The following is a 25,758-nucleotide window of genomic DNA, read 5'->3' as shown; positions in this document are numbered from 1 at the left end:
CCCGCGTGTCGCCGCAGCGAGGTGCACCACAGGCAGGTCTCCAGAGCCCGGGTTCTCACAGCCTGCATCCACCACGTGCAGCCTGAGCCTTTCGACACCTCACCTGGCCTCTGTACACACCGTAACCAAGACGGGAGATATTTTGGGGGGGCTAGATCTGTCCCATCATTCTGTGTTTGTGGAGCCCCTCCATGAGCAGACCCACATTTTGGTTTTGATTTAAACTGGAAGAGGGGAGATTTAGATGAGATATCAGGAAGAAATTCTTTGCTGTGAGGGGGGGTGAGCCCCTGGCCCAGGCTGCCCAGAGAAGCTGTGGCTGCCCCATCCCTGGAGGGGTTCAAGGCCAGGTTGGACGGGGCTTGGAGCAACCTGGTCTGGTGGGAGGTGTCCCTGCCCAGGGCAGGGGGGTGGAATGAGATGGCCTTTAAGGTCCCTTCCAACCCAACCGTTCTGTGATTCTACGATTCCGAAGCTTTGCTGCAAACCAAATGACACATACTAATATAACGTCGCCTGCAGAGCGACATGGTGAAGGAGGAGGGCAACGTACAGCACACGGAGATGACTGAGTTTGAGCCGCCTCGGCGTCCGCAAGCAGAACAGAGAAACGCGTTTGAGATTAGGACACTCAAAATGGTGGTTATATTTACACACATTTTCATACAACAGTATTTTCAAAGGAAAGATATTATACAGAAAAAGTAGTAGACTCGTGAGCAGCTTTACATTTTTCCGAACATAAATATTATACAATGACTTGAACAAAATAATTTCTCCTCTAATACCGGTATGATGCTCACTTAGAGAGAAAGAAGGGAGAAGACCCGTTGGCATTGCAGTCACAACCACTTCTGGTCTGGGATGCTGTTAAACTGGGAGCGTGGGGAGGAGGAGAGAGGTGGGCAACTGGCTCCAGAGGTGACTGATGGGGGTACACGGGCACCTTCCTCTCCTCGGCCCCATGGAGGTGGAGGGGTGGGGGCCGCTGGGGGGGGAGCCCCGGCCGTGCTGGGGACAGTCCCGGTGCGTGGAGGCTCACGGCGGCCAAGTAGCTGCTGTCGAACGGGACAGTCCCTGCGGGCAGCAGGGTCAGCTCTGCCGGGACAATCTGCTTCTAATGATGCTGGGCTACTGGGTTTTGTTGCTCGAGGGCTCCTGCTCCACAGGCTCTGCTGCCCTCCGCACGGATGTGTCTCGTTCTAGGACAGTGTCCTGCCTCTCCGAAACCAGCTCTGCCGGTCGGGGGTCTCCTTTCCCTGGCCAGCGTGCAGATGTCCATCAGTGGAGTATGGAAGATCTTTCCAAAACCGCTGTGATGAAAACACCTGGGTGCTATGGGAGCTCTTCCCGCTCCACCTCATTCTTTGCAAATCCTTCTAAAATCTGCAGTGTTTGCGATGTGTTCGTGGAAGAGACGCAGGCTTCGCCTCGCGGTGTTTACAGAGGCCTGGCTCCCCTTTCTCGCCAACCCGTCGGTGTTTGGGACGGGCCCGTGGAAGGCCGTGGAGTGTGTGCAGCGGGTGGAGGGAAGCTCTGAGATGGTCCCACCAGGAGGGACCCAGCTGCCACCGGGAGGGTCCAGCTTTTGGACTGTCCGCCCAGCTGAGGGACACCCCCGGAGAGATGCTGGCAGAGCTGTAGGACACCGGTCATCATCCCTGGAGCTGGGAACCTGAACCTGCTGCTCCGGCTCTGGCAGCAGTGGCTGCTCTCTGCCCTCACCCGCCCCGGCAGCCCCGGTCTCCGGAGGCACGGAGAGGGGCACAGACCGGAGCTGCCGGCTGGAGCACAGGAACACCCACAGCCGCTGGTCTGACACCGTGCTGGGGGCAGCAGGGGACCCCGGCCCCTCCTGCGCTGCACTGGCAGCGTGGCTCCGACCACCCCAACAGCCCCACCAGCGCTGGTCCCCATCCAGACCAGCGGGGCCACGGCAGGCTCCGGCCCCTCTTGGCAGCCGGGCACTGAACAGAACAGTGATGGGGACAAAATGGCACAGCCGAGGTGCTGGAGCACCCTTGTCCCCACGGCTGAGGATGGCGGTGCTGACTTCTGCCGCGTCCCCCCCATCAGGCCTCTATCCGCAGCCACCAGTGCTCAGTGCCGGCGGAGAGCGGTACCGAACGCGAGCGCGAAGCTGCTTGTTGACCGCGCTCAGGAACGGCATCGAGCCTTTGTGGGAAACACTGACAAATGGAGCCAACACTTAACGGCAGAGCCTGTCTCCAGCTTATCCCGCGTGAAAACCCGTGTATGGCGCTGGGAGCAATGCAAACATGGCCAGAGACAAGCTGATCATAATAGTCACATTCGGCAAAGGCAGCTTTTTTTTTATTATTATTTATTTTGTTTTGTTCCTTTAAAAATTTTATTTATTGTTTTTCTCGGCCGCTTTATATTTTGTGTGTCGTGTTCCGAGCTCCTCGCTGACACTTCCATGTAAAAGTTTCAGGACAACTTCAGCTTCGGAGCTGTTAGACGTGGGCAATGGCCGGGCTGAAATCAATGCAGTTACTCCGCACGCGCGTCTCCAGAACGTGGCCCTTTATTTCACAACGTCTGTCTCACCCGCACAGAACGGAACGTCGGGTATTTCTTGGTACCACACACTAAACTCATCAGATCTCATCACAACAGATGGACTCAAAGCATCAGAGACGCTGGGCCAATTAGCAGATTAAAGGTTTCCATATCGAACACATCTGTGCTATACTGATGCCATTTTTAAAGAGAGAAAATGGGAATTAATTCCAAATATCTTTACTTCTCTTAGCCATGACCTAGGGGTCTAAGTCCCGTCTCCGAATTATTTTAGATTTTCTCTTTTTCCCAACACAGGCCATGATCCAGCAGAGCACTTAGGAACATGCTTTATTTTGAGGTTCTGAATAACTGCTGTGAAATCGTACCTTGGGGCGTGCAAACGTCCTTTTGAATCCAGACCGGAGTCTTTAAGTCCCAAACGAATACACAGGTTCCGGCATCAGAAGCGAGTTGGTGAATTCAGTTAATAAGGAGGAATTTTGCCTTTCGAAGTGTTTTGTGATACTCCATGCAAAATACTGAAGCCGCAATGACGCTTATTTGGCAGCTGTGCTCAGTAAACCTTTGTGCCCGAGGGACAGATCGCTGCTGTGCTGTACCAGAAACCCCCAGATTTCCACCAGTGACATTCAACCACAAAACTGCATCTTTCCCTTCCTGGGAAACCTGAAGAGCTCTGCTCCAAGACACGTAAAGTTTTATGAACGCTCTGACTGCGGGCAGCGACCAACTCGAGTGCTGACGACAGAAAAAGAAGCAAATAAGATTTGACGTCCCTATGGTGAAGAGGGTCCCTTCTTGCCCGACGGGCAGTGTGGTGGCACAGAAGACAACTTCCCGACGACGACGTGGTACTTCCCCCCCGTCTCTCAGCTGAGGCCGCTGACGCATTTGTAGCAGAAACTGCCGACCATGCTCCCCTCCGCGAGGGACCTGCCCTGCTCTTCTCACGGGTGGCCGCGCTTCAGCGGAGCGCGAAAGCATTCCCTGCCCTTCCTGGGCGCGAACGTGCGAGGCTTGGCGTAAGGTGCTTTGAGATCCTCCGCTGGCAGGCGGCCAGAACGACTCAGCCCGACGATCCGCCGCGGCGCCCCGACCGCCCCCAAAAAACCGCCCGCGCGCTCCCCGTGTCGAATGGCAAGGAGCGTTAGAAGGTGCGTTACACCAGACGGGTGTCACGGGGCCCCTCGGGAGGAAGGCTGGGGGGTGACCGGTGTAATCATCAAGGGACAGACCAAGACAACCATAAGCAGACACACATATATAATATGTACAGTGGCCATAGATGCATTTGCACCATGAAGGAAATCACCAAACTTTAGACCACGGAAAATTATCAATATCCAGGATTTTTTACTGGCAGGTGTCTGTCTAACTCGCTAGTAAAAAGAGAAGGAAATGTTTAAATACGGGTTGAACAATGTAGTGTAGCTGTCAGATGCGGTATTATCTCTTCGCTCTATTTCGGACAAGAAAGGCAGAAGTATTCTTATATTTTGCACTACGTTCTGCGAACAGAGAATTATCTCCGTAGCGTTGGGGTTGTTTTGTACCTTTTCTCTCACTCTCTTCAGCTTTTCCAGTAGAGCCACGAGCATCAAAATACGAAGGTGAAGTGCAGGTGTGAATTTAGTAAGCCCCAAATCCCAAACCTCTCCGTAGGGATTATGCGATTCAGGCTTTTGGAGCAGACTGAGATAAGGCAGTGTAAGGAAAGCCCTGAACCTCCCTAAACACTCTCCGTGTGGTTTTCCGGCCGCGGTCTGTGAATTTTTACAAGTCTGTAGATTTTTATAAGTCTGTGGAGTGCTGCGAAGGTATCTTCGAAAAGTATCTAAGAAAATTAAGCCCGTTACCACTAAGCTGAAATTCACCACGGAGGAGGCTGAACCTCTGTAAGAAAACTGTTGCGGGGTGTGTGGGGGTGTGTGTGTGTTTGTGTGTGTGTGTGTTGTCAGAAGCTGAAAACCGTTGCTCCGGATACAAAAATCAGCGACTCGATTCAACATATGTAGTCCCGAAATTCAAGGTCCGTAGCGATGTGAGAAAAGGAACCAGCTCGGGGGGCTGTGCGCCAGTAAAAACCAGCTGGCCCGTACCGGGTAGGAAAGGACTCCCCGCTATTCCAGCTACAGGCATCTGCAAACACTACATTAGGCTGCATTAATTTTTGGCTTCTACAAGAGTTGAAGCATGAACGTGGGGTAGACGGGGCGATGAAGATGACATCATCAGCTGTTTGGTTTTTCTTTTTCCTTTGCTAACGTTCCTGCTCGCTAAAATTGAAGATGCCGGCTAGCATGGGGCTTTTGAAAAGACTGAAATTATTAGCAAGACTCTGCCAAAAGGGAAGTGTGCTCTCTGCATTCCTGGAACAGGGACCGGGCGATTCAACTAATTCAAAAATAAAAGAGAAACAAAAAATAAATAAGCGAGAGCGCTGCACGTTGGTGCTGCTAACCCCCTGCGGGGTGGGCCTGGCTGGGGGACGCAGAAAGGCTTCTCAGCAGTGTGTGCGCGGGGCTCCCGCCCTGGGATGGGGGGAGAAAGGGCCGTTTCAGAACATGCACGTCACTGGGGGTGATTTGTCTAAGCCTTGTTCTGGGAGGTGCTACAATATCGTGGCTCCGGCAGCATCCACGCTCCTGGGGTCCTTCAGGCCGATGATGAAACTGTTGGTCCTCCTGGCCCCGTGAACTAGGGAGACCACTTTGACTTTATCCACTTGATGGCCCCTGGCTACAAGAAATTCAATATCTTCTTCAGGAAACTCACCTGTAGGGATTTTAAAAGTGGAGTTTGTAAGTGAAACCACTGTTGCCCTTGATGCAAAGCTCGGTCCTAACCCTGCTGGGATCTCCAGTGTGAAGGAACCTGCCTGCAGCCCCTCCAGAAGCCGTCCCAGCCAGGGCGAGCCAAGCGGCCAAGGAGCAAAGGTTGTGCTCTGTGCGGTGGGGGAAAGGAGAGGATCCCGAAGACCGTTTAAAGACGGGGAAGATCCTCCTCTATGGAAAAAGGGGAAAATATGTTGTTGGCTCCTCCTGTAGCTACTCTGCTTACAGAACAGTCCCCGCTCTTAAGAGCTTAGTTACAAATAATAGTAGTAACAGTTATTAGTCAAAATAAGATGCAAAAAACTAACGACAGCAAACCAAGTTGCCAAATGACAAACTCTGCAATAAGCCTTTCCACTTCCCCTTCGCGTATTTCTCAACATTCCAGCCATCTACCTCAGGTTGCTCGCTCTTCTGCGTTCGTTTTGTTTATTTGGTGTCTTTCATTTCTGTATGAATGGAAGTGCCCGAGGATCAGAAGCTGGGGAGGCAGCCGGACAAACTGAGCAGGCACACAAAACCCCCAGAGTGATTGAAGCTCTACGCACTGCAGATATATCGCACGGATCTTGTTGACGGCAAATGTCCAAACCCGCAAATTAGGAACTTTTGAAGCTTTGGATTTGTTTTAATTACATTCTAGTTTCCAAGCCTGCAGGTCACACTCGACCTCTAAAATGGGAAGGCCTAGAAACTTTGGCTATTTTGTGTGAAACGAGAACTAAATGTCACTTGTGGTTCACTCTGGTAAGGTACGGCTTTGTGAAAAATACCAAATAGACCAAGACTTGCAATAACAAGGAGAAGAGCTGGCAGTACGGGCTCCAGAGGGTCAGTATTGGTGCTGCATTTCCAGCACTGTCGAGCTAAAAGCCTTGCCGTAAGCCTTGTCTTCTCCCCGGCTGGTGGAGTTGAGGGACAGGGACTGGAAAGTGAAAGACTATCATTTATGGCAGTGGCACTAGGGTGTAGAAGATCTGCTAGCTCTCGGGACCTGTCTGGGTGAAGCTGTGACTGCACACACATTTATTTATCCTCAATGGCACAAGAAGGACATGGGTCTGTTGGAGGGGGGCCAGAGGAGGGACACGAAGATGATCCGAGGGCTGGAGCCCCTCCGCTGTGAGGACAGGCTGAGAGAGCTGGGGGGGTTCAGCCTGGAGAAGAGAAGGCTCCGGGGAGACCTTATAGCGGCCTTCCAGTCCCTAAAGGGGGCTACAAGAAAGCTGGGGAGGGGCTGTTTGCAAGGGCATGCAGCGACAGGATGAGGGGCAATGGTTTAAACTCGAGCAGGGCAGGGTTAGATCAGACATGAGGAAGAAGTTCTTTACACTGAGGGTGGTGAGACACTGGCCCAGGTTGCCCAGAGAGGGGGTGGAGGCCCCATCCCTGGAGACATCCAAGGCCAGGCTGGATGAGGCTCTGAGCAACCTGATCGAGTTGAAGATGTCCCTGCTGAGTGCAGGGGGGTTGGACTAGATGGCCTTTAGAGGTCCCTTCCAACCCAACACATTCCGTGATTCTGTAACATCAGATCGCCAAAAGGTTTTAAGGACAGGACAAAGCTTCTACCAGGAGGTGAGCCGGGACAGAGGGAGGCTTGGGGAGAAGCACCTGAAAGAGTTTGGAGAGGTGGCCAGGAAGCATTCCCAAGACAAGAGGGAGAGGGCATGGCTCAGCAAGGGCTCCAAGCTTTGAAGAAGCGAGGTTGCCGCTTTTTTTGTCTTCCCCCAAACCCTCTGCACCCACTGGTGATCCTAGAACCCGGTGAGCTGCGCGCTGGGCTGTCGTGCTTCCAGAGCAGCGTGCTAAGAAAATCCCGCTCCTTTTCTAAACGCGCCGGGTTTGTGGGCTGCACAACACCCAGTGGCCATACTCACTGTCAACCTGCAAGGTGTTGGACTGAAGCTGTGGGTGAAGTCGACCAAGTGACAAACTTTCACTCAGATTCTTGTTAAAGGTTAAAACATTTACCAAAACCTGCAAGAGAATAAAAGACCCTCAATAATAATAATTAAAAATGAAGCCAACTTCCCGAGCATCCCCCTAATTGGTGGCTCCAACATCTGCAGATGCAGCAGGCAAAGGAGATTTTGAGCTGTTTACCGAACTGCATGAACTAACGCAGGGTTTCACACGTACAGAGGGACCCTTGAAATACGGCCTGGATATTGTTGGTGGAAAAGTGGTACCTTTTCAGGATTTTGTGGGCTTTTTGTCACACAGTTCCTGCTAAATCAGGAGAGTTGTGTGTCTGGAACATGATGTCATCTCTAAATATGCGTTTGTTACAGCCAAAAGCTCAGCACGCGGCTTCTCCAAACAAAGCATTAGGAGGCAATGGCTGGCTTTAGTTTTGCTCTGAAGAACGCCTTCCAAAAGGTAAGGAAAACGGGAGCCAGCTTCAGGTGCGCCTATCTTTTTAGCAACCCCTTGCTGTTGTGCACGCAATCAGGCTAGGCGCAAGTACTTCACCTCATTACAAACCATAAATTCGGAAGAGCTGCCCAACTTATCACAAGCGCTGAGCAGGGAGGACTTCAGTCGGGAACGCGCAAAAAGGAGCTTTTCATAGGGAAAAGGGCTAAAAGGCTGCCAGCCTCCCGCAATTCTCTGAATGCAAAATGCTCCTTTTTTTTTTTTTTTTTTTTTTTTCCCTAACGATCCTTAAGACGAGCTTTTGAACAGGTATCAGAACGACACAAAACCATTACAGAGTTTGCCAAAACGCTTTTCCTCTGGAATGATGAGTGGCGCCACCAGGAAAGGCGCAAGAGAAGTGAACCGGTAGCTCTTAGAGATTTCAACCCAGCGGCCACCAGTTTCAACACAGCCTGGGACGGGAGGGAAGGGAGGGGACCCTGCTCGGCGCTGAGCTCAGCTGCTGCTCTGCGGGGGCGGGTGCCCGGGCACAGCACTGACCTGAACGATGCTGCTCAGGGCTCTGTCCCCGTTGTTGGCTCCCAGACACAGGTACGTCCCGCACATCCCCTCGGCCGGTCTCACAATGGTGGGCAACAGGAAAGACAGGGGCCGCTTCCGAGGCTGAATGAGATTTTGCTGCGGTTGAAGCAAAGACACACCAAAGAGTTTCAACAAGCCGACTAAACCTTTGCCGGTGCTCAAGTTGCGCGGGTTAACTTCTTACTCTCTATGCTCCAGCCAGCAATTGCGCTTGGGTGGCTTTACAAGGCTGACCCCCTCACTGCTACGACAGGGCTCTCTGACGCTGGCGGGCTCCGTCCTGTTTCGCGCCACGGCTCTCTTTCACAGAAGTTACACGGAGCCATTCGCCCCCGCTCCTAAAGTACCGACCCAGCAAAGCGGGATGGTTTCACAGCACACGGCAAGAAGAAACAAGGCGGCAGCACTGCAAGCCACCAGTACTGGTCTGTAATTGTTTCTTTCTAGGACCTGAAGATTTTTTTTTTTTGCCGCTGTCTGTTGCTTCTAAACCTGCAGAGCAGCGATTCATAAAGAGGGGCCTTAACTCAAGAAAAGGCCAGTTGCTTTGAAGCGCGTCTGGACTGCAGGAAAAATAGGTGGCTGAGATGTGCAGCGTCGTTTGAGGAAACTGCATTGTAATGACAATGGGTGCACACGAAGCCGCCTGTTTAGTCTGTTTCAGTGGCTCATAGGATGGAAAAATAGGGGCTTTCTACAGGCTGTTGTCTCTCAGTTATTAATAAGGCATTAAATAGCCTCCCCGTTGTGGAGATGAGAATAAAATTGAAAAAAATCATACAGACAGCTCAAAAAAAGAATTTGTCATGTCATTCATTACCGGCCTGGGAATGGAGTAGTTCATTGTTTTGTTTTGCCAGGAGAAGTCCAACATCTGGCTGTTCAGGAGGATTCCAGAGGGTGTTATTATGCCACTGCCAAAGGGACGATTTAGAGAACTGAAAAGAAATATGAAGAAATCTCATAAAAATCCTCCCGGAGATTTTTTCGTACACCTTGAGGCTTTCAAGGCACCAATTTTCTGTCCCATCTTGGCTTGATAGAGACTCGTCGGTAATTCTCCAGGGCTGGTTAGATGTGAGGAGTGTAAGGCTCCGGGTACTTCGGAGTAGGTCCCTCCCTGTGTTTAAGGATTCCCCTCTAGGTGATGGATCTATCTCCATGCCTCCATCAGTCCTCAAATTTGGCCATCACCTCTCCTCCAGGGAGCAGATTCAGGCCAATCCAGACCCGTTTCACCGCGAGAGGGCTGTAGGATTGCGCAGCGCAGAGCAACACCAGCTCACCCATCTCCACCCCATCTCCCCCGTTCCTCCTGTTGTAGGACTAACCGGGGCCGAGCAGCCAACCTGCTTCAGGCCTGGTCCCATCTGTCCTGCTGAACCTGCTTTCTTCTCCCTGCTCCCACCCTCTGAGCGCATGGTGGAGGGAAGAAGTAAATCCTTTACCTCACGACCGCAACAATGAAGTCATCAGGTCCCATGACAAGGACCTGGCTTGCAGCGGGTCCGCTCTCCGTGGAGAAGTGAGGCATGCGGAGGTCGGACGAGAAGGACTGGGAGTCATTAATCAGCTGGCGCAGGGAATTAGCTTCTGATTTACTTCAGCGATGAGGGAGGGAAAGAGGAAAGAAAGCCGTAAGCCTAGGAAGCCGAACACTGCTTGGCCTCTGGGTGGGGGTACATCTACACCGCTACCGGCGGTGTCTCCCCGAGGGGGCTGGCACCGAGGACAAGGAGCTCCTCCGGTTCACCCCATGGAAGGAGAGAAGATGGCTTAGTCCACACAGGGAGACAACACTGTGGACCTCCCAGGCTCTGTCTACAGTGGTAAACTCAGCCCCAATGGACAAGGGGTGGCACCACCCGGCTGAATGCCAGTCCTCCGGGTGGAGGGCAAGTCAGCTCCAGCTCTGGCCACCAACCGCGACTGAACCTGGCTCTGAGGTGGGAGGCTGGCTTGAAACCCCAGGCCTCACCTCTCCTGCGTGTCTGGGTCTACTGCAAAGGCACCGAGGCCCCATGGTGGGGAAGGGCGAGCCAGAAACTTGCATGTGTGGTCATGACCACATGTATGGCCATTTTCTGACCTGCTGAGAGGGAATGTGATTGGATTAAGGAGATGATTGGTGACAGCCAACATGGCTTCACCAAAGGCAAATAGTGCCTGACAAATCTGGTGGCCTTTTACGATGTTGCCACAGCATTGGTAGATAAGGGGAGAGCAACCGACGTCATCTACCTGGACTTATGCAAAGTGTTTGACACCGTCCCGCATGACATCCTGGTCTCTAAATTGGAAAAGCATGGATTTGATGGATGGACCACTCGGTGGATAAGGAACTGGCTAAGTGGACGCACTCAAAGGGTTGCCGTCAACAGCTCAATGTCCAAGTGGAAATCAGTGATGAGTGGCGTTCCTCAGGGGCGAGTACTAGGACCGGTGCTGTTTAACATCTTTGTCGGTGATGCAGGCAGTGGGATTGAGTGCACCCCCAGCAAGTTTGTCAACGACACAAAGCTGTGTGGCGCAGTCAACACACTGGAGGGAAGGGACGCCATCCAGAGGGACCTGGATGAGCTAGAGAGGTGGGCCTGTGTGAACCTCATGAAATTCAACCAGGCCAAGTGCAAGGTCCTGCACCTGGGTCACGGCAATCCCAGGCACAAATACAGGTTGGGCGGAGAATGGCTTGAGAGCAGCCCTGAGGAGAAGGACTTGGGGGTGCTGGTGGATGAGAAGCAAAACTTGAGCCGGCAATGTGCGCTCACAGCCCAGAAAGCCAACCACATCCTGGGCTGCATCACGAGCAGCGTGGGCAGCAGGGCGAGGGAGGGGATTCTGCCCCTCAGCTCTGCTCTTGTGAGACCCCACCTGCAGTGCTGCCTCCAGCTCTGGAGTCCTCAGCACAAGAAGGACATGGACCTGTTGGAATGGGTCCAGCAGAGGGCTACGAAGATGCTCCGAGGGCTGGAGCCCCTCTGCTGTGAGGACAGGCTGAGAGAGCTGGGGTTGTTCAGCCTGGAAAAGAGAAGGCTCCGGGGAGACCTTATAGCGGCCTTCCAGTCCCTAAAGGGGGTCTACAGGAGAGATGGGGAGGGACTCTGGATCAGGGAGTGTAGTGATAGGACAAGAGGTAATGGTTTTAAACTGGAAGAAGGGAGCTTTAGATTAGATATCAGGAAGAAATTCTTCACTGTGAGGGTGGTGAGCCCCTGGCCCAGGTTGCCCAGAGAAGCTGTGGCTGCCCCATCCCTGGAGACATTCAAGGCCAGGCTGGATGAGGCTTAGAGCAGCCTGGTCTGGTGGGAGGTGTCCCTGCCCAGGGCAGGGGGTGGCACTGGATGATCTTTAAGCTCCCTTCCAATCCGAACCATTCTGTGATTCTATGAATATTTAGAGAGGTGAGAAAGTGGGAGGAACCCTCAACATGAAGCTGGTTCCAGGAAACGTCTGTGTGAGGACATCCCACAACCCATCCCCAGAGCCCCATGGTATCAGTTGTGATCCTTGTGGAAGAGTGAGCCCTAGGAGGACACTCAAGGATTGATCTTTCCTCAGTAAAATAGAGGTAGAAAAATCTCAGGTTTCCCTGTGCACTGAAAAAAGCAAATCCAGGAACGATATCCAAACCACACATCTTGCAACTGTCACCATGCCTGTCAGCTTCAGACCTACCTCACCATGCCTTCTGCAGTGTGAGTGACGGACACATCATCAGATGGGTCTCCCAGGTTGCTAGCCAGACTCAGGGCTATTTTTAACGTCTAAATTGAACACACAAAGAAAGAAAGAGAAAAGAAAAAAAATAAAAGAAAAACATTTAGGTGGCCAAACAAGAAGATGTATCTGATCTCCTGGCTTGTTGGCTAAAGGCCTTGAAGAAAAGTGTCTAAAAGCCTGGTTCTGGTAATACCTCAGTGCCAAGGGCTGCCACACATGGGTATGGGGACAGAAGGGCACCAGTCTGGCATGGCAAACTGTGTGCTGGGGGACCCAAGCGTGCCCAGCAGTGTTTGTCGGAGGTGGAACATGCCTGGCAGGAGCTGATCAGCCGGCTCAGCCCAGCTCAGCGGTCCAGCTGCATTGCCAGCTGGCACGCAGGGTCACCAGGACGCCACTTGCTTTCTGTTTCCATTCCTGAGTGGTCACCACAACAGCAGAGACGACACAGAATCCCAGTGGGACAGTGGGTCCTGGCTCGCTGTTGCCTCTGGATGGCAGCTCCACTGGCACGGCACCACTGCCGAGCAGAAACGAGCTATTCTGCTCACCAGCTGCTACCCATGTTCCTACTCGTAAGTCATCGAAAGCGTTTGAACAGAAAGCATTAGTCCCGGCACACCTAAGGCAACGATGGTTTAAAAAGGGGAAGGGATCTGGTTTCTCATACATGCAGAATCCTGCCTAAGCCAGCCCGTTAAAAATGGGAAAAGAAGATGCCATTTCAAGAGACACAGTTTATCCAGCGCTGGGGTTAGAGAGCGTAGCCAGAGGGCAGCCACAAGGAGAAATGTGCTCTTCAATCAAGCCAGCTTGTGCCTAGCAGAAACGCACTGGACTTTCAGCTCGCAGGTCATGCCATTTCCATTCAAGATTCAAGACAGTACGTTACCCTGCAGGTAGACAGCCAGACGTGACTTCTGTTTCGATATGTGCCACGCATCGACAACTTCTCCTGAAGCGTCATCATTTATCTTCTGATGTACACTGTAGAACACGATTTAACTTCTGGAGAAGGTGGCATTTCCATGACGCAGTCTCCTGACCACCATACCATACGGAGGATGTACAAGAGGCTCGGTGGCCAGGGAAGAGCTCCGCTGAAACAAGCAGACCACGTCCGCCCCACAGGCACAGGTCAAGGCTATCTTGGTCATGGCTGTCCCACGGCTGGACTATCTGGTGCTGACCTGCCACTGAATCTCAACCATGTGTTCAGCTGTGTGATCCCACGTCATCAGGGTTACGCACCTTCTGAAGTGACTGCCCTTTATTTGGAGGTTGCTGTTCCTCAGCAACGGGTGAAACTCTTGGCCTGGCGCAAACGCAGAGCAAACGGATTCATCCAAAGCTTCCTGAAGAGAGCTCAAAAATAACTCAGGTGAGTCAATCTTCTCTGCCTCTGCACAGGCCTAGCAGCGTGTTGTGGCATTTTTGATGAGAGGCAATGGCTTCCAAGCACCTGCTGCCCTGTCTGCTACAAGGACGTGGTTACATCCTTGCTTAAAATTCCCAACTCGTAACACCCAGCCATGGATCCGCTAAGCACCTAAGAACAGAACTCTGCTCACAGAGCAGGAAGCTGAGCACATGCTTCATTTCCTGGGAAGCTGCAAAGATTTGGTAGGGCTGACAGCCCTGAATACTGGAAAAATCAAGATCTGCACCACTGAGATCATGAAGTTGGCTAAAATGGAATGGTTTAAAAATATATATATGAAGTGTTGGGTCAGTTTTCCTTGTCATTGACACATACAGGTTTTTGCTTGCAGCATCACAGTGCTGACACTCCTTGCAGTGCCCTGGTACGGCCAGGGCCACTGGAGCGTCAGACATGGAGGAAAGAGATGGGCCCACCCTCAGCCGCTGTGGGGTCGTCCTGAAGAGATGCTCGCATACAGGGAATGGGCAAAAGCCACAGTTTGTTCTTCTGACAAAAGCTCTGCCTAAGCAAGAAAGAGCTCAGCTGAGCAGGAGGCTCCGGCATCTGCACCCACCTGAGGCACAGCACAGCTCAGGTTTACACCTCAGCAGTCTATTTGCTCATTCTCCTCTGGGAATTACCTACAAACGTCTTTGTACAACCAAGGAACATACAAATTCTTCTCTAGCAGCACAAGAAATTCAGCCAAACGTCGACCCTCCTCTTACCTCTGCCATCCAGTGCAAGACATTCCCCCTGGATACTTGACTTGTGATGTTAAAGCCCTCAAGGATGTTCAGCGCCGTCATCAGAGCGGGACCTGCATGTGGAGCTGGGGGACTGAAAACAAGGTGACCTGTGAAAGGAAGAAGAGAGGAATGAAGCTGCTTTTGTCAGATGCTGCCCAGTTAAAATACCTTCCCATTAGCTGCTGTCCTTGAGGACAGGGAAACCTTTCCAGATTTCAGGGGAAATAACAGAAAGCAACATGATTTGAAAAGGATTTCCCAAAACATTCTTGTGTCTTTCTGGGTTGTTTTTTTTTTTATGATGGATGAAGGAAGCCCTAATAGGGATGAATTTTTTTACATCGTCTGAAATTCAGTTCTTCTTGGTTGGCCGGTTGGTTCCTGGACCGCAGTACGGAAGAATGGAGATAAAATGGGTTTGCAACATTACAGCTATAAGGAGGGTAAATCTAGGGATTTCTAGAAAAGAATGACATTTTGGAAACTTTTTGCATAAAGTAATTTTGTATCCCTTGTAGATCACTCTTGGGAACTGTCTTCAGACGAAGGCGCTAGCCTATGGTCCAGCTCCCATCTAGACATTGCATCCGTATGCGAACCTGTTCCACCTTTACCCTCTAACGCTCCCAAAATACCATCGGTCGCTACCAAGGGAAAACCAGGCCCATTCCAAAGTGCTGAAAACCACCTCCTGAACTGCCTGCGATGCCTCAGTGTCAGCAGGCAATAGCTGGGAACTCCCTGCAGGCACCTCAGCGCAGCTTTGACTTCAACTCTTGCTAAATACCGTTGCCGCCTCTTGCCTGGCGAAGCAAAGTTTTAACTGGAGCTGCGCGGCATGGGTCAGGCGCTTACCTCGATAGACCGTGTGGACAGGATTCTCCACCGTGACACTGTAATTGCTGAAGTCTTCCTCCACCAAGACTCCTCCGTAGTTGTGGACCTGCGTAGGAGAGCAAAGCAGCACAGACTGAGATAGCTGGGTCAAGGCCTTCCGCGTTCCTCGTGGTGGCCCAGGCGAAGACGCACCACACTGTCAAACAAAAACCATTGAGACTCCCACGCCAAGTGCCAGGTTCCTCAGGATGCCCTGAAAAATCTGTGTTTTGATGGCCCTGGTGGCCTGGCTCACCAAACGCCACCACCGCTGAAGGCTCTGCAGCTCACCTCCGAAAGCTCACCCACCCCTATGGGTGCTCTGAAGATGTTCTGCCTACCCATGGGGATGGGGACTGGCACCGCCTCGCAGCCTGCTCTCCCCTGGGTGGCAAGGGTGACTGCGTTAAAGGTTATGAAGCATTTGAATACTGCCAGGATAAAAGATATAAATGGATCCAGAATAGAAGGAACCTGGTTGTAGCAGGTCGCCATCACTAGAAATCTTCAGCATACAATTCCCACCCTACTTTGAATTATTTCAGGTGAGAGTGGGTCTGCTGTACCCGTGGTCTTTCTGTAAGACTCTCCTAGAGGTGCAATTTATTGGGCTTGGTAATTTTCCTGAACACAGTGAAGATGGCTAATTCCCTCCGCGGAGGTCTTTTATGGCTGAGTCACGATGGAGATGAGGTGGGACCATCATAACTGTACTCTGCTGACCTTAAAATCTCAGTCAGTGTACAGGTGCTGCTGGGCCAACTCTTTCCTTCCACCCGGGAGAAGCCACACGCCCTAGTGAGAGGTTCTGCTGGGGTGAGCTCCTGCTGAGTCCTCTGGATTTCCATCCAAACGATAACCTGTGCGTGCTCTGGTTTCTAAACCAGCCGGCTAACTTGGCAAGAAGGTCCTTCTCAAAGGTCCTTTCCAACCATGAAGATTCTATGATTCTGTGATAAGAAAACTCCTTCTCTGCCAGAAACGGATGAATCACCAGAGCAGGAAAGCTAATGCAGGGCACATTGTGGGGGGCAGCGCGTCAAACCACCCCAAAGCTGCAAAAGAAGATGTAGCCCCTGCTCGAATGCCTGCCCCCTTCCCAAAGCGGTGCCAGAGAACAGGCCAGGCTGAACCCAACAGCAGAGGTGAGCAGGGAGGTGCCCGTGCCCGGAGCTGGCTTCCTGGAGCGCGGCCACGGAAAGCCCGGGAGAAGCAGCGGGGAGCGGGGCAGGAGGAGCCTGACAGCACAGAAAGGGGAGAAGCCCTGCTCAGCCACACACTGTCCCCACCATCTCAAATTCCCCAGGGAGCGCTTTTTTTGCACCCGTGCCTTCCCGTCGCAGGATGGAAACAAAGGGTAGGCTGTTTTGGAGCTTTACTGGATTTCACCACATCGATGCCCTCCCTTTGCTGGAACGATAGGTGCTGCGGGAAGCCATCGCTTTGCTCCACAACCACAGCACGCTTGATCCCAGAGCTTGCCGGGGTCTTCGGTGTTGCAACCCCGGGCCTTGCTCCTCCGTAGAGAGTTTGTGCTTCCCTGCGGCAGCCCTCAGGTCAGGGGAACGGGGTGACAAAGCTGGGTTTAGCTGTGGAGATGCACCACAAGCTCGGGACTTTTCCCGTTTCTCGTTCTCCACCTCTGCCGTGGTCCAGGTGAACGGCAGGAGAAGATTTCCAAGCACAGACCTCGCAAATGTTTAGGGCTTGAGCTGAATGAGCCCATTCCAGATTACTGCCGAGATGATGAAGGTGCATCACTTGCACCATGGTGGTAGGGAAGAATGGTGCCACCAACCAGCCTGGCTGCAGCTACACAGGTATCAAAGTTCTGGGGTTTTTATACCAGCATAATTACTTTGTTGTTGCAATTTTTTCCAGAGGACCTCTAACAACAGGAGTTAAACTAGGGCAACCCGAAGTGGGACCAAGCCTGTCTGATCCTCTGCTCTCAAGCTCACAGTTTTATTTTTAAACCGTCTTCCTGGAGTCTATATCTTACGGCCCCATTGACAACAAAAATTCGCTTCTCAACAGTGGGGCACCTCCCGTTATGGGGGGAAAAAGGGGTTGTCACTAATACTAACACAGCCCAGAGAGGGTCTCGAAACTGAGATTTTTTTTTGCCTTCGAAAAACCAGTCTGTCCCGGTTATAGAGTGAAAATTCTCTAGGCTGTGGAAGGGACCTCTGCGTCACCTACACCACTGCAGTGACAGGGACAGGAAAGAAAAAGGAGGCTCCATGGATTTGTCCCCATCATTGCGCTGACACTTGGCTATGGCTTATCTCCAGGTTGTCACCTTAAGCAGGTGACGTGGGCAGGCGGCACCCCCAGCCGACTGTGCCGTGCCGTCTTGGGTAGAGATAGGGACAGGCATGGCTCACCTCGGAGATTATCTCCTGGGTCACGTTCCCGCTGTAGAAAGCTGACGCCCCTTCTGCACCCACCAGCTCCAGGACGGCCGCGAGGTCCAGGCGCCTGACCAACATGCCAGGCAGCAGGGGCTGGCCGTCCGGCAGGAAGATCTCCCGAAATTTGTCGGAGTAGTTCAGGTCCTTCACTTCACTTACGGCTTCAGCTGCGGGCAAGAAGAGGAAGGACATCCAGAAAAGGCAGGGTGCAGGAACACATCGGGGACCCAGAGTCGCTGTGCACCTGGCGGGGATGCTGGGGACTTGCTGCTGCCTCCTGCCCTATTCCAAAACTAGAGGTGAGCTGGATTGTGCACCCATCGGAGCTGGGAAGGAAACCCAAAGAAGCCCCAGCGCCCTTCCCCGGCTGGCCCTGGACGGCTGCCCAGCGTGGGCTGCTCTGACCTGTCCCCGACCAGCCCCGGGAAAGGGCTCCGGCGTCGCCGCCACCGCACCCTCCCCTTGCAGACTGTGGCTCACACCTTGCTCAGCTCCCAGCACCATCCATCTCCAGGTCCAAGGAGCCCTAATTTCCCATGAATAACCACCTCCATCCTGGCTGCCTCGCACCCGAGCGCAGTGGCCGGTGTGCTCCTCCATGCTGAGCAGCCACCCTTGGTACTCACCCAAATCGTGGGTGACATTAAACCCATCCTGGGCGACACCGGCCGCGAGGCCCAGCAGCTCGGACCATGGGAGTCTGCCAAAGGAGAAAGGACAAGGAGAAACGTGCCCTGGAGAGGGGCAGCAGGGCAGGGTGGTGGGGAGCAAGCACTGGGCTCGGCTTTGTGGTCAGGGGCCTCCTGAAAGACCAGGCTGTGGGGCCAGCGGTGGCCAGAAGGAGCACTGAGCTTTCACTGGGTTGTTTCTTTTCGGCAGGATCATCTCAGTGCTCCACAACATGCACCAGAGAGGAAGGTCAGGGCAAGGAGAGGGGAAGGGGCGTCTGTGGAGCAAAATCTCAAGGCAGGCCCCAGCCCCGAGCAAGTCATTCAGATCCCCCCCCTCGCTGTCCCAACAGGGCATCAAGGACAGCCACACTCCTTAGGGTCCACTAAAGAGAGAATGAAATTGCACAGACATGCACGAAAATGTTCTGCACCTGTTTCTAAAAGAACATTTATTGTCCCCATTTTTAGCCAAAATTTCACTTTGCAGAAAGCCTGACCGAACCGAATTCTTTCATTTGTTGAATGAAGTACCAAAAAATGAGCATATTTTTCAAGGCGAGCCTCCAAGCACCCCTCAGCTAACCGTTCCGACTGGTGGCCCGAGAGCATGGTCTGATAGCGGGGGGTCGTGTGCTCCCAGCTCCCGTGTGGGGACCCCAGGGCACAGCACGAGGACAGCCCATGCCAGCCTCCTGTCTTACCTCCCGTGCAACTGGTGCGCCTGGTGCATTCCTTTTATCATGCCTGGCACCCCCACGAGCAGACCTGGCTGGAGAATAAGAAGGACAAAAAGGAAGAGTAGTCTCCTTCCCGTGCGGACATGGGACACGGTCCCCAATTGCAAATCAAGGAGATGCGAGTCATGGTCACGTGGAAAGCGTCTGCATGGTCTTTAAGAGAGGGGAAGACATCTGTAGCAACGCACCAAATCAGGGGATGAAAGTTTTTGGAAGGAAAGAGGCAAATTCAATCCTGGTCTTAACCCGGTTTGGTCAGGAGAAGTAACTCAGCAGAACAACACAGGATTGCGCCCTTTCCTGGGACTCTCGTTCTCCTGGCTCCCCACTCCCAGAGGGACGTGCCTCTTTACTCCCCGAGCCCTGCAGGCTCCAGGCATTTTGGGTCTGATAAAGAAGTATTTTGCCTGGATTCCCCATGTTTGGGGAGATCATGGGGCCCAGGATCTCCCACGGTGGGAGAAGCCTCCTGTCACTTCCCCGGGCATCTCCTCCTTGGCCCGAGAGTTGCGGGGAGAGGACAGCTGGAGATATCCGTCAGCTACAGCCCGGGATGGGTTGGCCAAGGGACACTGGTCCTCACCTTGGTGTCCTTCTGCAGGTCCCCCTCCAGCGGGATGCCCAGGGGAGCCACCTCGCGGAAGTCGATCACCCAGCTCCTGTTCTTCCGGATGTCGTGGACCAGCATCACCCCACCCCTGCAAGCGAGACGGGGGTCACAGCACGGCACCGGCTGTCCCTGCAACAGCCGCTGCCGTAAAGCCAAAACGAAGAGTTCAGGTGCCACCGGGACCGGGGCCAGCCTGGCCATGATGAGGCCATCGTAGCAGGTCACCAGCCCCAGCAGTGACCCAGGGCTGGCCAGCGGCACCGGGGGACGCTGCTGCCCTTCCCCAGGGAGCAGTTCAGGATGATGGAGCTCAGGCCAGCGCAGGACGTAGGCAGTCCCCGTGCTGAGCCTGCAGCGAGGCCAGATCAATCCCTGCCAGCCTGGCTAGAGGGCTGCTGGCTCTGTTCCGCTTCTGGGCTGGGACTATCTGGGATTTTCTTTCTAATCCAAGCAGTTTTGCAAGAAAACCGGGGTTTTGCTTACAGCAGCAAGCCAAGGTGCAGCCTGGAGAAGCTATCAGGTGGCAGCGTTTTATGCAACGCTGCCAAGACCTCCTGCAGAGCTGAGAGCACCAGGCTCAGGTGGATGCCACCCTGGGCAGGAGGGCTGGGGGGGAGGCCACCCCTTCATGGCCGTGTGTCCCCTGGCCGCTGCCCAGAGCCGGGCTCGGACCTCAGCCTCCTGTTGCAGCAGGAGCAGAGCTTATGGAGGTCCATCTCTGAAAGCACTGGGATGGAGCCCAGGGTGTTGCAAGCTCCTGGCACACTCGCAGAAGGGCCCGTCAGGCTGTGGTCGCTTTTCGAACCCTCTCAAACCTGAGACTTGGGCTTTCCTGGCAGCCACGCAGCTTTTCCCTCCCTGGGGGGTCTCTGCCCCTCACTATCGGCTCAGCGCACAAGAAGGGTCCCCGTCCCTGTGAGGACGTGGACACATCCACTGCCTGATGTCAGAGACCCGGTACCACACGCTGGGACGCAGGCTGCCGTGAGGGCACGTCTCAGCTGGTTGGGAAACAACCGAGGCTGGAGGACAATTGCAGACGACAGCACGGGGGTGAGCGACTGACACTTACCCGCCAATCCCCGACGTGTGGGGGTTGACAATTCCTGCGCAGAGGGCCGAGGCGATGGCCGCGTCTACTGAGGAGCCCTGCTTGTTGAGCACCTCTATGCCCAGGGCCGTGCAGCGGGCAGCATCTGTGACCACGGCGCCGCGGTGGAAGATCTGCCAGAAGAGGAGAGCGGTTGTACCCAGGGAGGGGTGGTGGGGCCACCCAGGTCCTCACTCAGCTCGCTGGGACCCAAAGCGTGAGGCCAGCGCCGAGGCTGTGGCTGATTTGCATTTGCAGGCGCCTCCAAACGCGGGTGGGAGTAATACGTCCCTTGGCATGTCCCTGCACCAGGGCAGCTGTGGCCACTCTGCATGTAGCCGTGGCCATCAGCTCAGTCAGCTGTCACCAGTAGACGTGCTGAGCTGGTGGGCCGTGTCTCACCCTGTCCTCCACAACCCCCGAGCGGGGCTGGACTAATCCTGCAGAGCAGCGGGTGACACCGTGCTGTCGCTGTGCTGCAGCCACGCGACCACTGGAAATAGGAATATAGCCGCAAAGGATGCAGCATCCCCCCAAGCGCCACGGCTCGTTCTCATCCTTCCCCGGGGCCAGCACCAGCGTTCACGCAGCGACAGGGAGTTTTAAAAGGTTCATTTTAACCCTGTGGTATAAAACGCTGCATCTCAGCATGAGCCAGAGCGGCCCTGGGAGCTGCGAGGACAGCAGGGCCGCGGCAGGCTGGCGGGCAGGACTGGCCCTTCCAGCGGTGCCACGGAAGGGGCTGCGTTGCGCACCCTCCCTCCGGCACTGCACCCCAGCCAGCCGTGGGGCCAAGCCTCTCCGCTCCCAACGGCCACATTTTGCACGCCACTGAGAGCAATAAATGAAAAAAAAAAACCCCCAAATCTGGTTCACGTGGACTTGCAGGCAGCTCTGCCCTTCTGGGCGGCACGTGGAGAAGACGATGGTGACTACAGGCTGCCCCTTGGCCCTTCTCAGCCTGCCCTGCTTGGCAGGAGATGTTCTGCAGGAAGGTATGACCCCACGGCCACGCTGCCTTTGCTTTGCAATTCAGCACCGTCTGTGGAAGGGAGTAGCAGGAGGTTCAGCTCTGTTTTCAGCTATTCCCCTGCTTGGTCCCGGATGGATCCTTCCAGACATCAGCCTGCGCATACAGATCCATAAAACCATCTCCAAGTGGAGATGTAGGAAAGATGCCTACTGCTTTAATTAAGGATTGCTTTCTGACAGCATTCTCGTCTGGCTCAAGTCACAGCGGGACACGTGGTGGTGGGGCTGCCCGTTTTCCCCTCGGCAGCACGCCCAAACCTGCCGGGCACAGCAAGGCAGGCGCTGAGAGCCCAGCTCGCCTCTCTGAGCACAACCCCCAGCTGCAGGAAAAAGCTTCCAGGACAATTTGGGGTGGAATTGCAGGAAGAGACTCAGCACCCAGGGTCCCGCTGGCACCGGCCGGGGCTCACTAGCACTTACCCCGCTAAACCGCTGGCAAAGAGGAAAGTTAGGGAGCTGCTCCTATTTTTAGACCCAAAGCCCGACTGCAAAGCCACTGTTTTGTCTTACCTGAGGGTCCCCAAAATAGATCTGCATGATGAGGGCCACCGTGACCCCCGTGGCAAAGGTCAGGCAGGCGGTGATGATGACAGTCAGCCCATCCTGCCGGCAGCTGCAGTCTCCAGAGAAAGGGTCCTTGCTGGTCTCCCGGAGAGGGGACACGTCCTGGCTGCCCATCTCTGATGAGGACGAGGGCAGGCGCTGGAGACGCGCGGACTTCAGGAAGGAGTCCGGGTCTTTGTGGGCAGCAGGGAGAAAACAAGCGTTAGTTATGGAGCAACTCGGGGCTCTTATTGCAGTGTTTACCCAGCGCTAACATTACACCGTGCCCCTTCCAGCAAAGCTATTACCTTCCCTATTGATTCCAGCTCGCAAGAGACTCTCTGGCTCAGATGCTGCCCTGGGTCATTTTACTGATCCCTTCCCCTAGCTCTAGTTATTCCAACTTGACTTTCCTGGAGATTAAGAGGGGCAAACCCCCCTGAATTTTGCTCCATTTCAATCCATTCATCAGTCTCCAGTTACTGCTCCCTTTGAATGGGTTCTTAACACAGCACTGACTTGCAAACAGGCCTCTGAAGTGCAGCAGGAGAGGAGAAGAGGAAGTTAAGATATGAAGAAGAAAAATCCAGCAGCCTTATTTGGAGCTACGCTTGAGCTAAAGCACCTGAGCAAGAGAGAGGAGAAGCAAAACGTGTGGCCAGGGCACAGGAAGTACTTCTACAGAAGCACGGCAAAGCTGGGGCAGAGAGGAGCAAACCTGCAAACTAGAGGGGCCTCGGGGCGTCCGCCCGCTCTGATGGCAGGAAAGGCTCTGCTTTGACTTCTCGCTTCCTCCGGCTGACGAGGCCCACTGTGAAATCGAGCCGCTCGCCGAACACCCAGCTCTGAGACGGCCAACGCAATGGGGCAGGGTTTTGCTGGCCATCCGCCGGCTGGCAAACGGTGCTCAGCAGGATGAAAAAGTCTCTTTTGCTCTGAAAAGATGCCTTCAATCTCCGCTCGCGTCGGCTGCTGCCTTTGCGGCGGGGAGGACGCTGGCTGAGGGTGCCCTCACGGGCACACGGACCTGCTCGTACAGGGGGACCGGGGACCAAATGGGACCCAGAGGCTCAGCGCAACATCCAGGGCTCCTGGATGAATTTTTTCGGAGGCTGCCGAAAGCCCGCAGGGCTGCGGTGCCCTGCGTATCTGCGGCGCGAAGAGGAGCACTGAGTGGAAAAGACAAGCTGAGAAGCTTGCCCCTCCGCTCAGGGGACGTTTCCTGGGTTTGGGGTAAGTGAGCAGGAAACCCTGCATCCCCCGTCACCCCGCCATGCCTCTCCTCCGCTCTGGCAGGCAGCATCTCCCTGGGGACTGCCAGCCCTGTCCTTGCCATGATATTAAAAAGACCTCCTGGGTGCAGCTGTCCTGGGGCCAGGTGTGGAGTTAGTTTTAATTTCAGCGATGCTGCAACCAGGAGTAACCCCACCCCCACCCCCCCAAGCCAGGGAATCCCCTGAGGGTGAATTTAATCTCATTCCTGCTGTGGTGATTTAGGAGGGTGGCTGGGAAAGGCCCGGCTTTCCTGGCCTGTGCCCCTGGAGCACACACGGAGCCCCTCACTGGCGCGTCTGGTCTGAGCGAGCCGGGCCTGCAGCCTGTGGGCAGGGTGGGAGGGCAATGGGCTGGGGGGGCGATGGGCTGGGGTGCCTCCGGAGGGGGCCACAACCGGCCTGGCAGGGGACATCACTGGGGAGGGATGTCACACACAACCCCTGGCACCCCCACAAGCAGGGCACCCGCCCCACCAGTGGGGAAACGATGAGGAGCGAGCTGGGCTCCTCCGCCTGACCCCCCCTGGCTGCTGTTCCTCTGCTCTGCTCCTGGAGTGCTGGTGACAGGCCAGCCCAGCACGAGAGGACACAAACATCCAGGGAGCAAGCATGGGAGAGGACACGAACATCCAGGGAACAAGCATGGGAGAGGACAGAAGTCCCTTCATTCTCTGCCACAGACATTCCACATGGCCTTGGTCAAGTCGCTTATTCTCTGTGGCCACTGGTGCTGCACCGGGACAGCAGGGCCGTGGTTTGGGGACAGGAGCGGCTGGAAGGGGTCAGTCGGGAGCACAGAGGGAAAAGAGCAGCCTGCGAGGCCAACACACAGGTGCCCATCCCACCACCAACATCCACGCTTGAAAGAGAAGCCGCCAAAGCCTACTTGGCTTCTGTGGGGGCTGTGAAGGACATGTGGCTTCACGGGGGAGCCAGCACTTTGGGGGACCAGGGCCACCTCAGCTCTGGAGCTGCTGCGGAGGGGACAGCAGAGACTGGAGCCGCTCACGGGCTCCGGCAGGCACTGCGGTGTGGGAGCGTTCATCCTCTGGGGGCCTGTCCCCAGCATCGACAGCACAGCAGGGGCTTCCTCCTTTTAGTGAGATCAGGGTGGTAGAAACCAAAGGTTTGGGGTCCCTCCCTGCCGATCCGGCAGATAACATGCCACGGAGAAGTACAGTTGTGCAACACGCGCGCAGCGTCCCCGTGGCAGGAGATCAGCAGCTCCCCAGCCACCCCAGAGCGGGCACCCGGCGAGACCGAGACCCCGCGCCCGGCCAGGTGCCGGGGCCCAGCCGCAAGTGCATCGAGCTCTGCCCGTGTTCCGCCCGCGAGACGAGGCCTCCTGCTCCGGGAAGAGCTGTTCCCGCACACCTTCCCCCCGACAGCGCGGGACGGCACCAGACGGGAACGGGTGCTCCACCCGGGGGTGACAGCAGGACGGGGCAGGGGACAAGGGGCCGGCTCAAACATGGGCGCGGGGTTTGGGGGCCGACGGGGCAGAGACCCACCCGCGGGGTGCGAAGCTGCCCCAGGGACGGCGGGACACGTCGCTTGGAGAAACACGACGTGGGGGAGGGAAAAAACAACCAACCAACCCGTTCCTCTGAGCTACTGGGAGGGAAGAAATCAATTAAAAACAGGCAAAGGGTTTTCTCAAGGATCACAGGACCCCCTGACTTTATTACAGCCGCGCACCGGGACCGCCAGCTCCGGGCCAACCCCCGGGATCTCTGGCTACCTGCCGTGCCCGCAAGGCACACGGGGGGCCGGGGGACAGGAGGACGCGGGGCCCGGCGACCCCCGCTCCCTGCGTGGGGCCGGGGGAGGGAGCCCCTGGGCCGGGCCGAGGGCCCGCAGCGTCGGGGAGGGCGGTTCGGGGGGACCCCGGGCCCGGCCTGCCGGAGGCTGCGGGCGGAGCGGAGCGGGGCCCGAGGGGCCGGCGGGGGCCGGGGGCATGCGGGGCCGCGGGCGGGCTCGGCCGCCGCCCCTCACCCGTGTCCTGCTCGCCCAGGAACGCGTCCTCCTCCTTCCGGGCGCGGAGGCCGCCCTCGGCCGCGCCGCCCGCCTCCTCCTCGGGCAGCCGGGGGAAGCTGGTGATGCTCATGTAGTCCACGGGCGAACCGGCGGCCAGGGCCCGCTGCCGGCCGCCCCCCGCCTCCGCCGGCACCGGCACCGCCATCGCCGCCGAGCCGCCGGAAGGGGCCGGGCCGACCGGGGCCGCCTCGCGGCTCCTCCCCGCGGCGGGGCGCTGAGGGGGCGGTGGCAGCT

The 25,758-nt window shown here is 55.3% G+C and overlaps 1 protein-coding gene across 1 annotated transcript; it reads right to left on the bottom strand.

Annotated features, from left to right (window-relative positions):
* Window positions 1-304: 304 nt before the first annotated feature.
* GGT7 (gamma-glutamyltransferase 7) lies at window positions 305-25,758 on the bottom strand. Its single transcript, XM_063350089.1, has 15 exons — window positions 25,483-25,758; window positions 22,181-22,407; window positions 20,621-20,772; window positions 19,522-19,636; window positions 18,903-18,970; window positions 18,157-18,230; window positions 17,504-17,697; window positions 15,096-15,183; window positions 14,220-14,347; window positions 12,024-12,112; window positions 9,794-9,946; window positions 9,166-9,283; window positions 8,304-8,441; window positions 7,262-7,361; window positions 305-5,322 (listed from the first exon to the last, which is right to left on the bottom strand). Exons 1-15 carry the CDS (start codon window positions 25,667-25,669, stop codon window positions 5,159-5,161), a joined length of 1,995 nt encoding a protein of 664 aa, XP_063206159.1. The 5' UTR covers window positions 25,670-25,758; the 3' UTR covers window positions 305-5,158.

The sequence above is a fragment of the Chroicocephalus ridibundus genome, chromosome 12 (genome assembly GCF_963924245.1).
Source record: "Chroicocephalus ridibundus chromosome 12, bChrRid1.1, whole genome shotgun sequence".
In the NCBI taxonomy this organism is placed as follows: Eukaryota; Metazoa; Chordata; class Aves; order Charadriiformes; family Laridae; genus Chroicocephalus; species Chroicocephalus ridibundus.
This window is presented reverse-complemented; position numbering and strand designations above follow the sequence as displayed.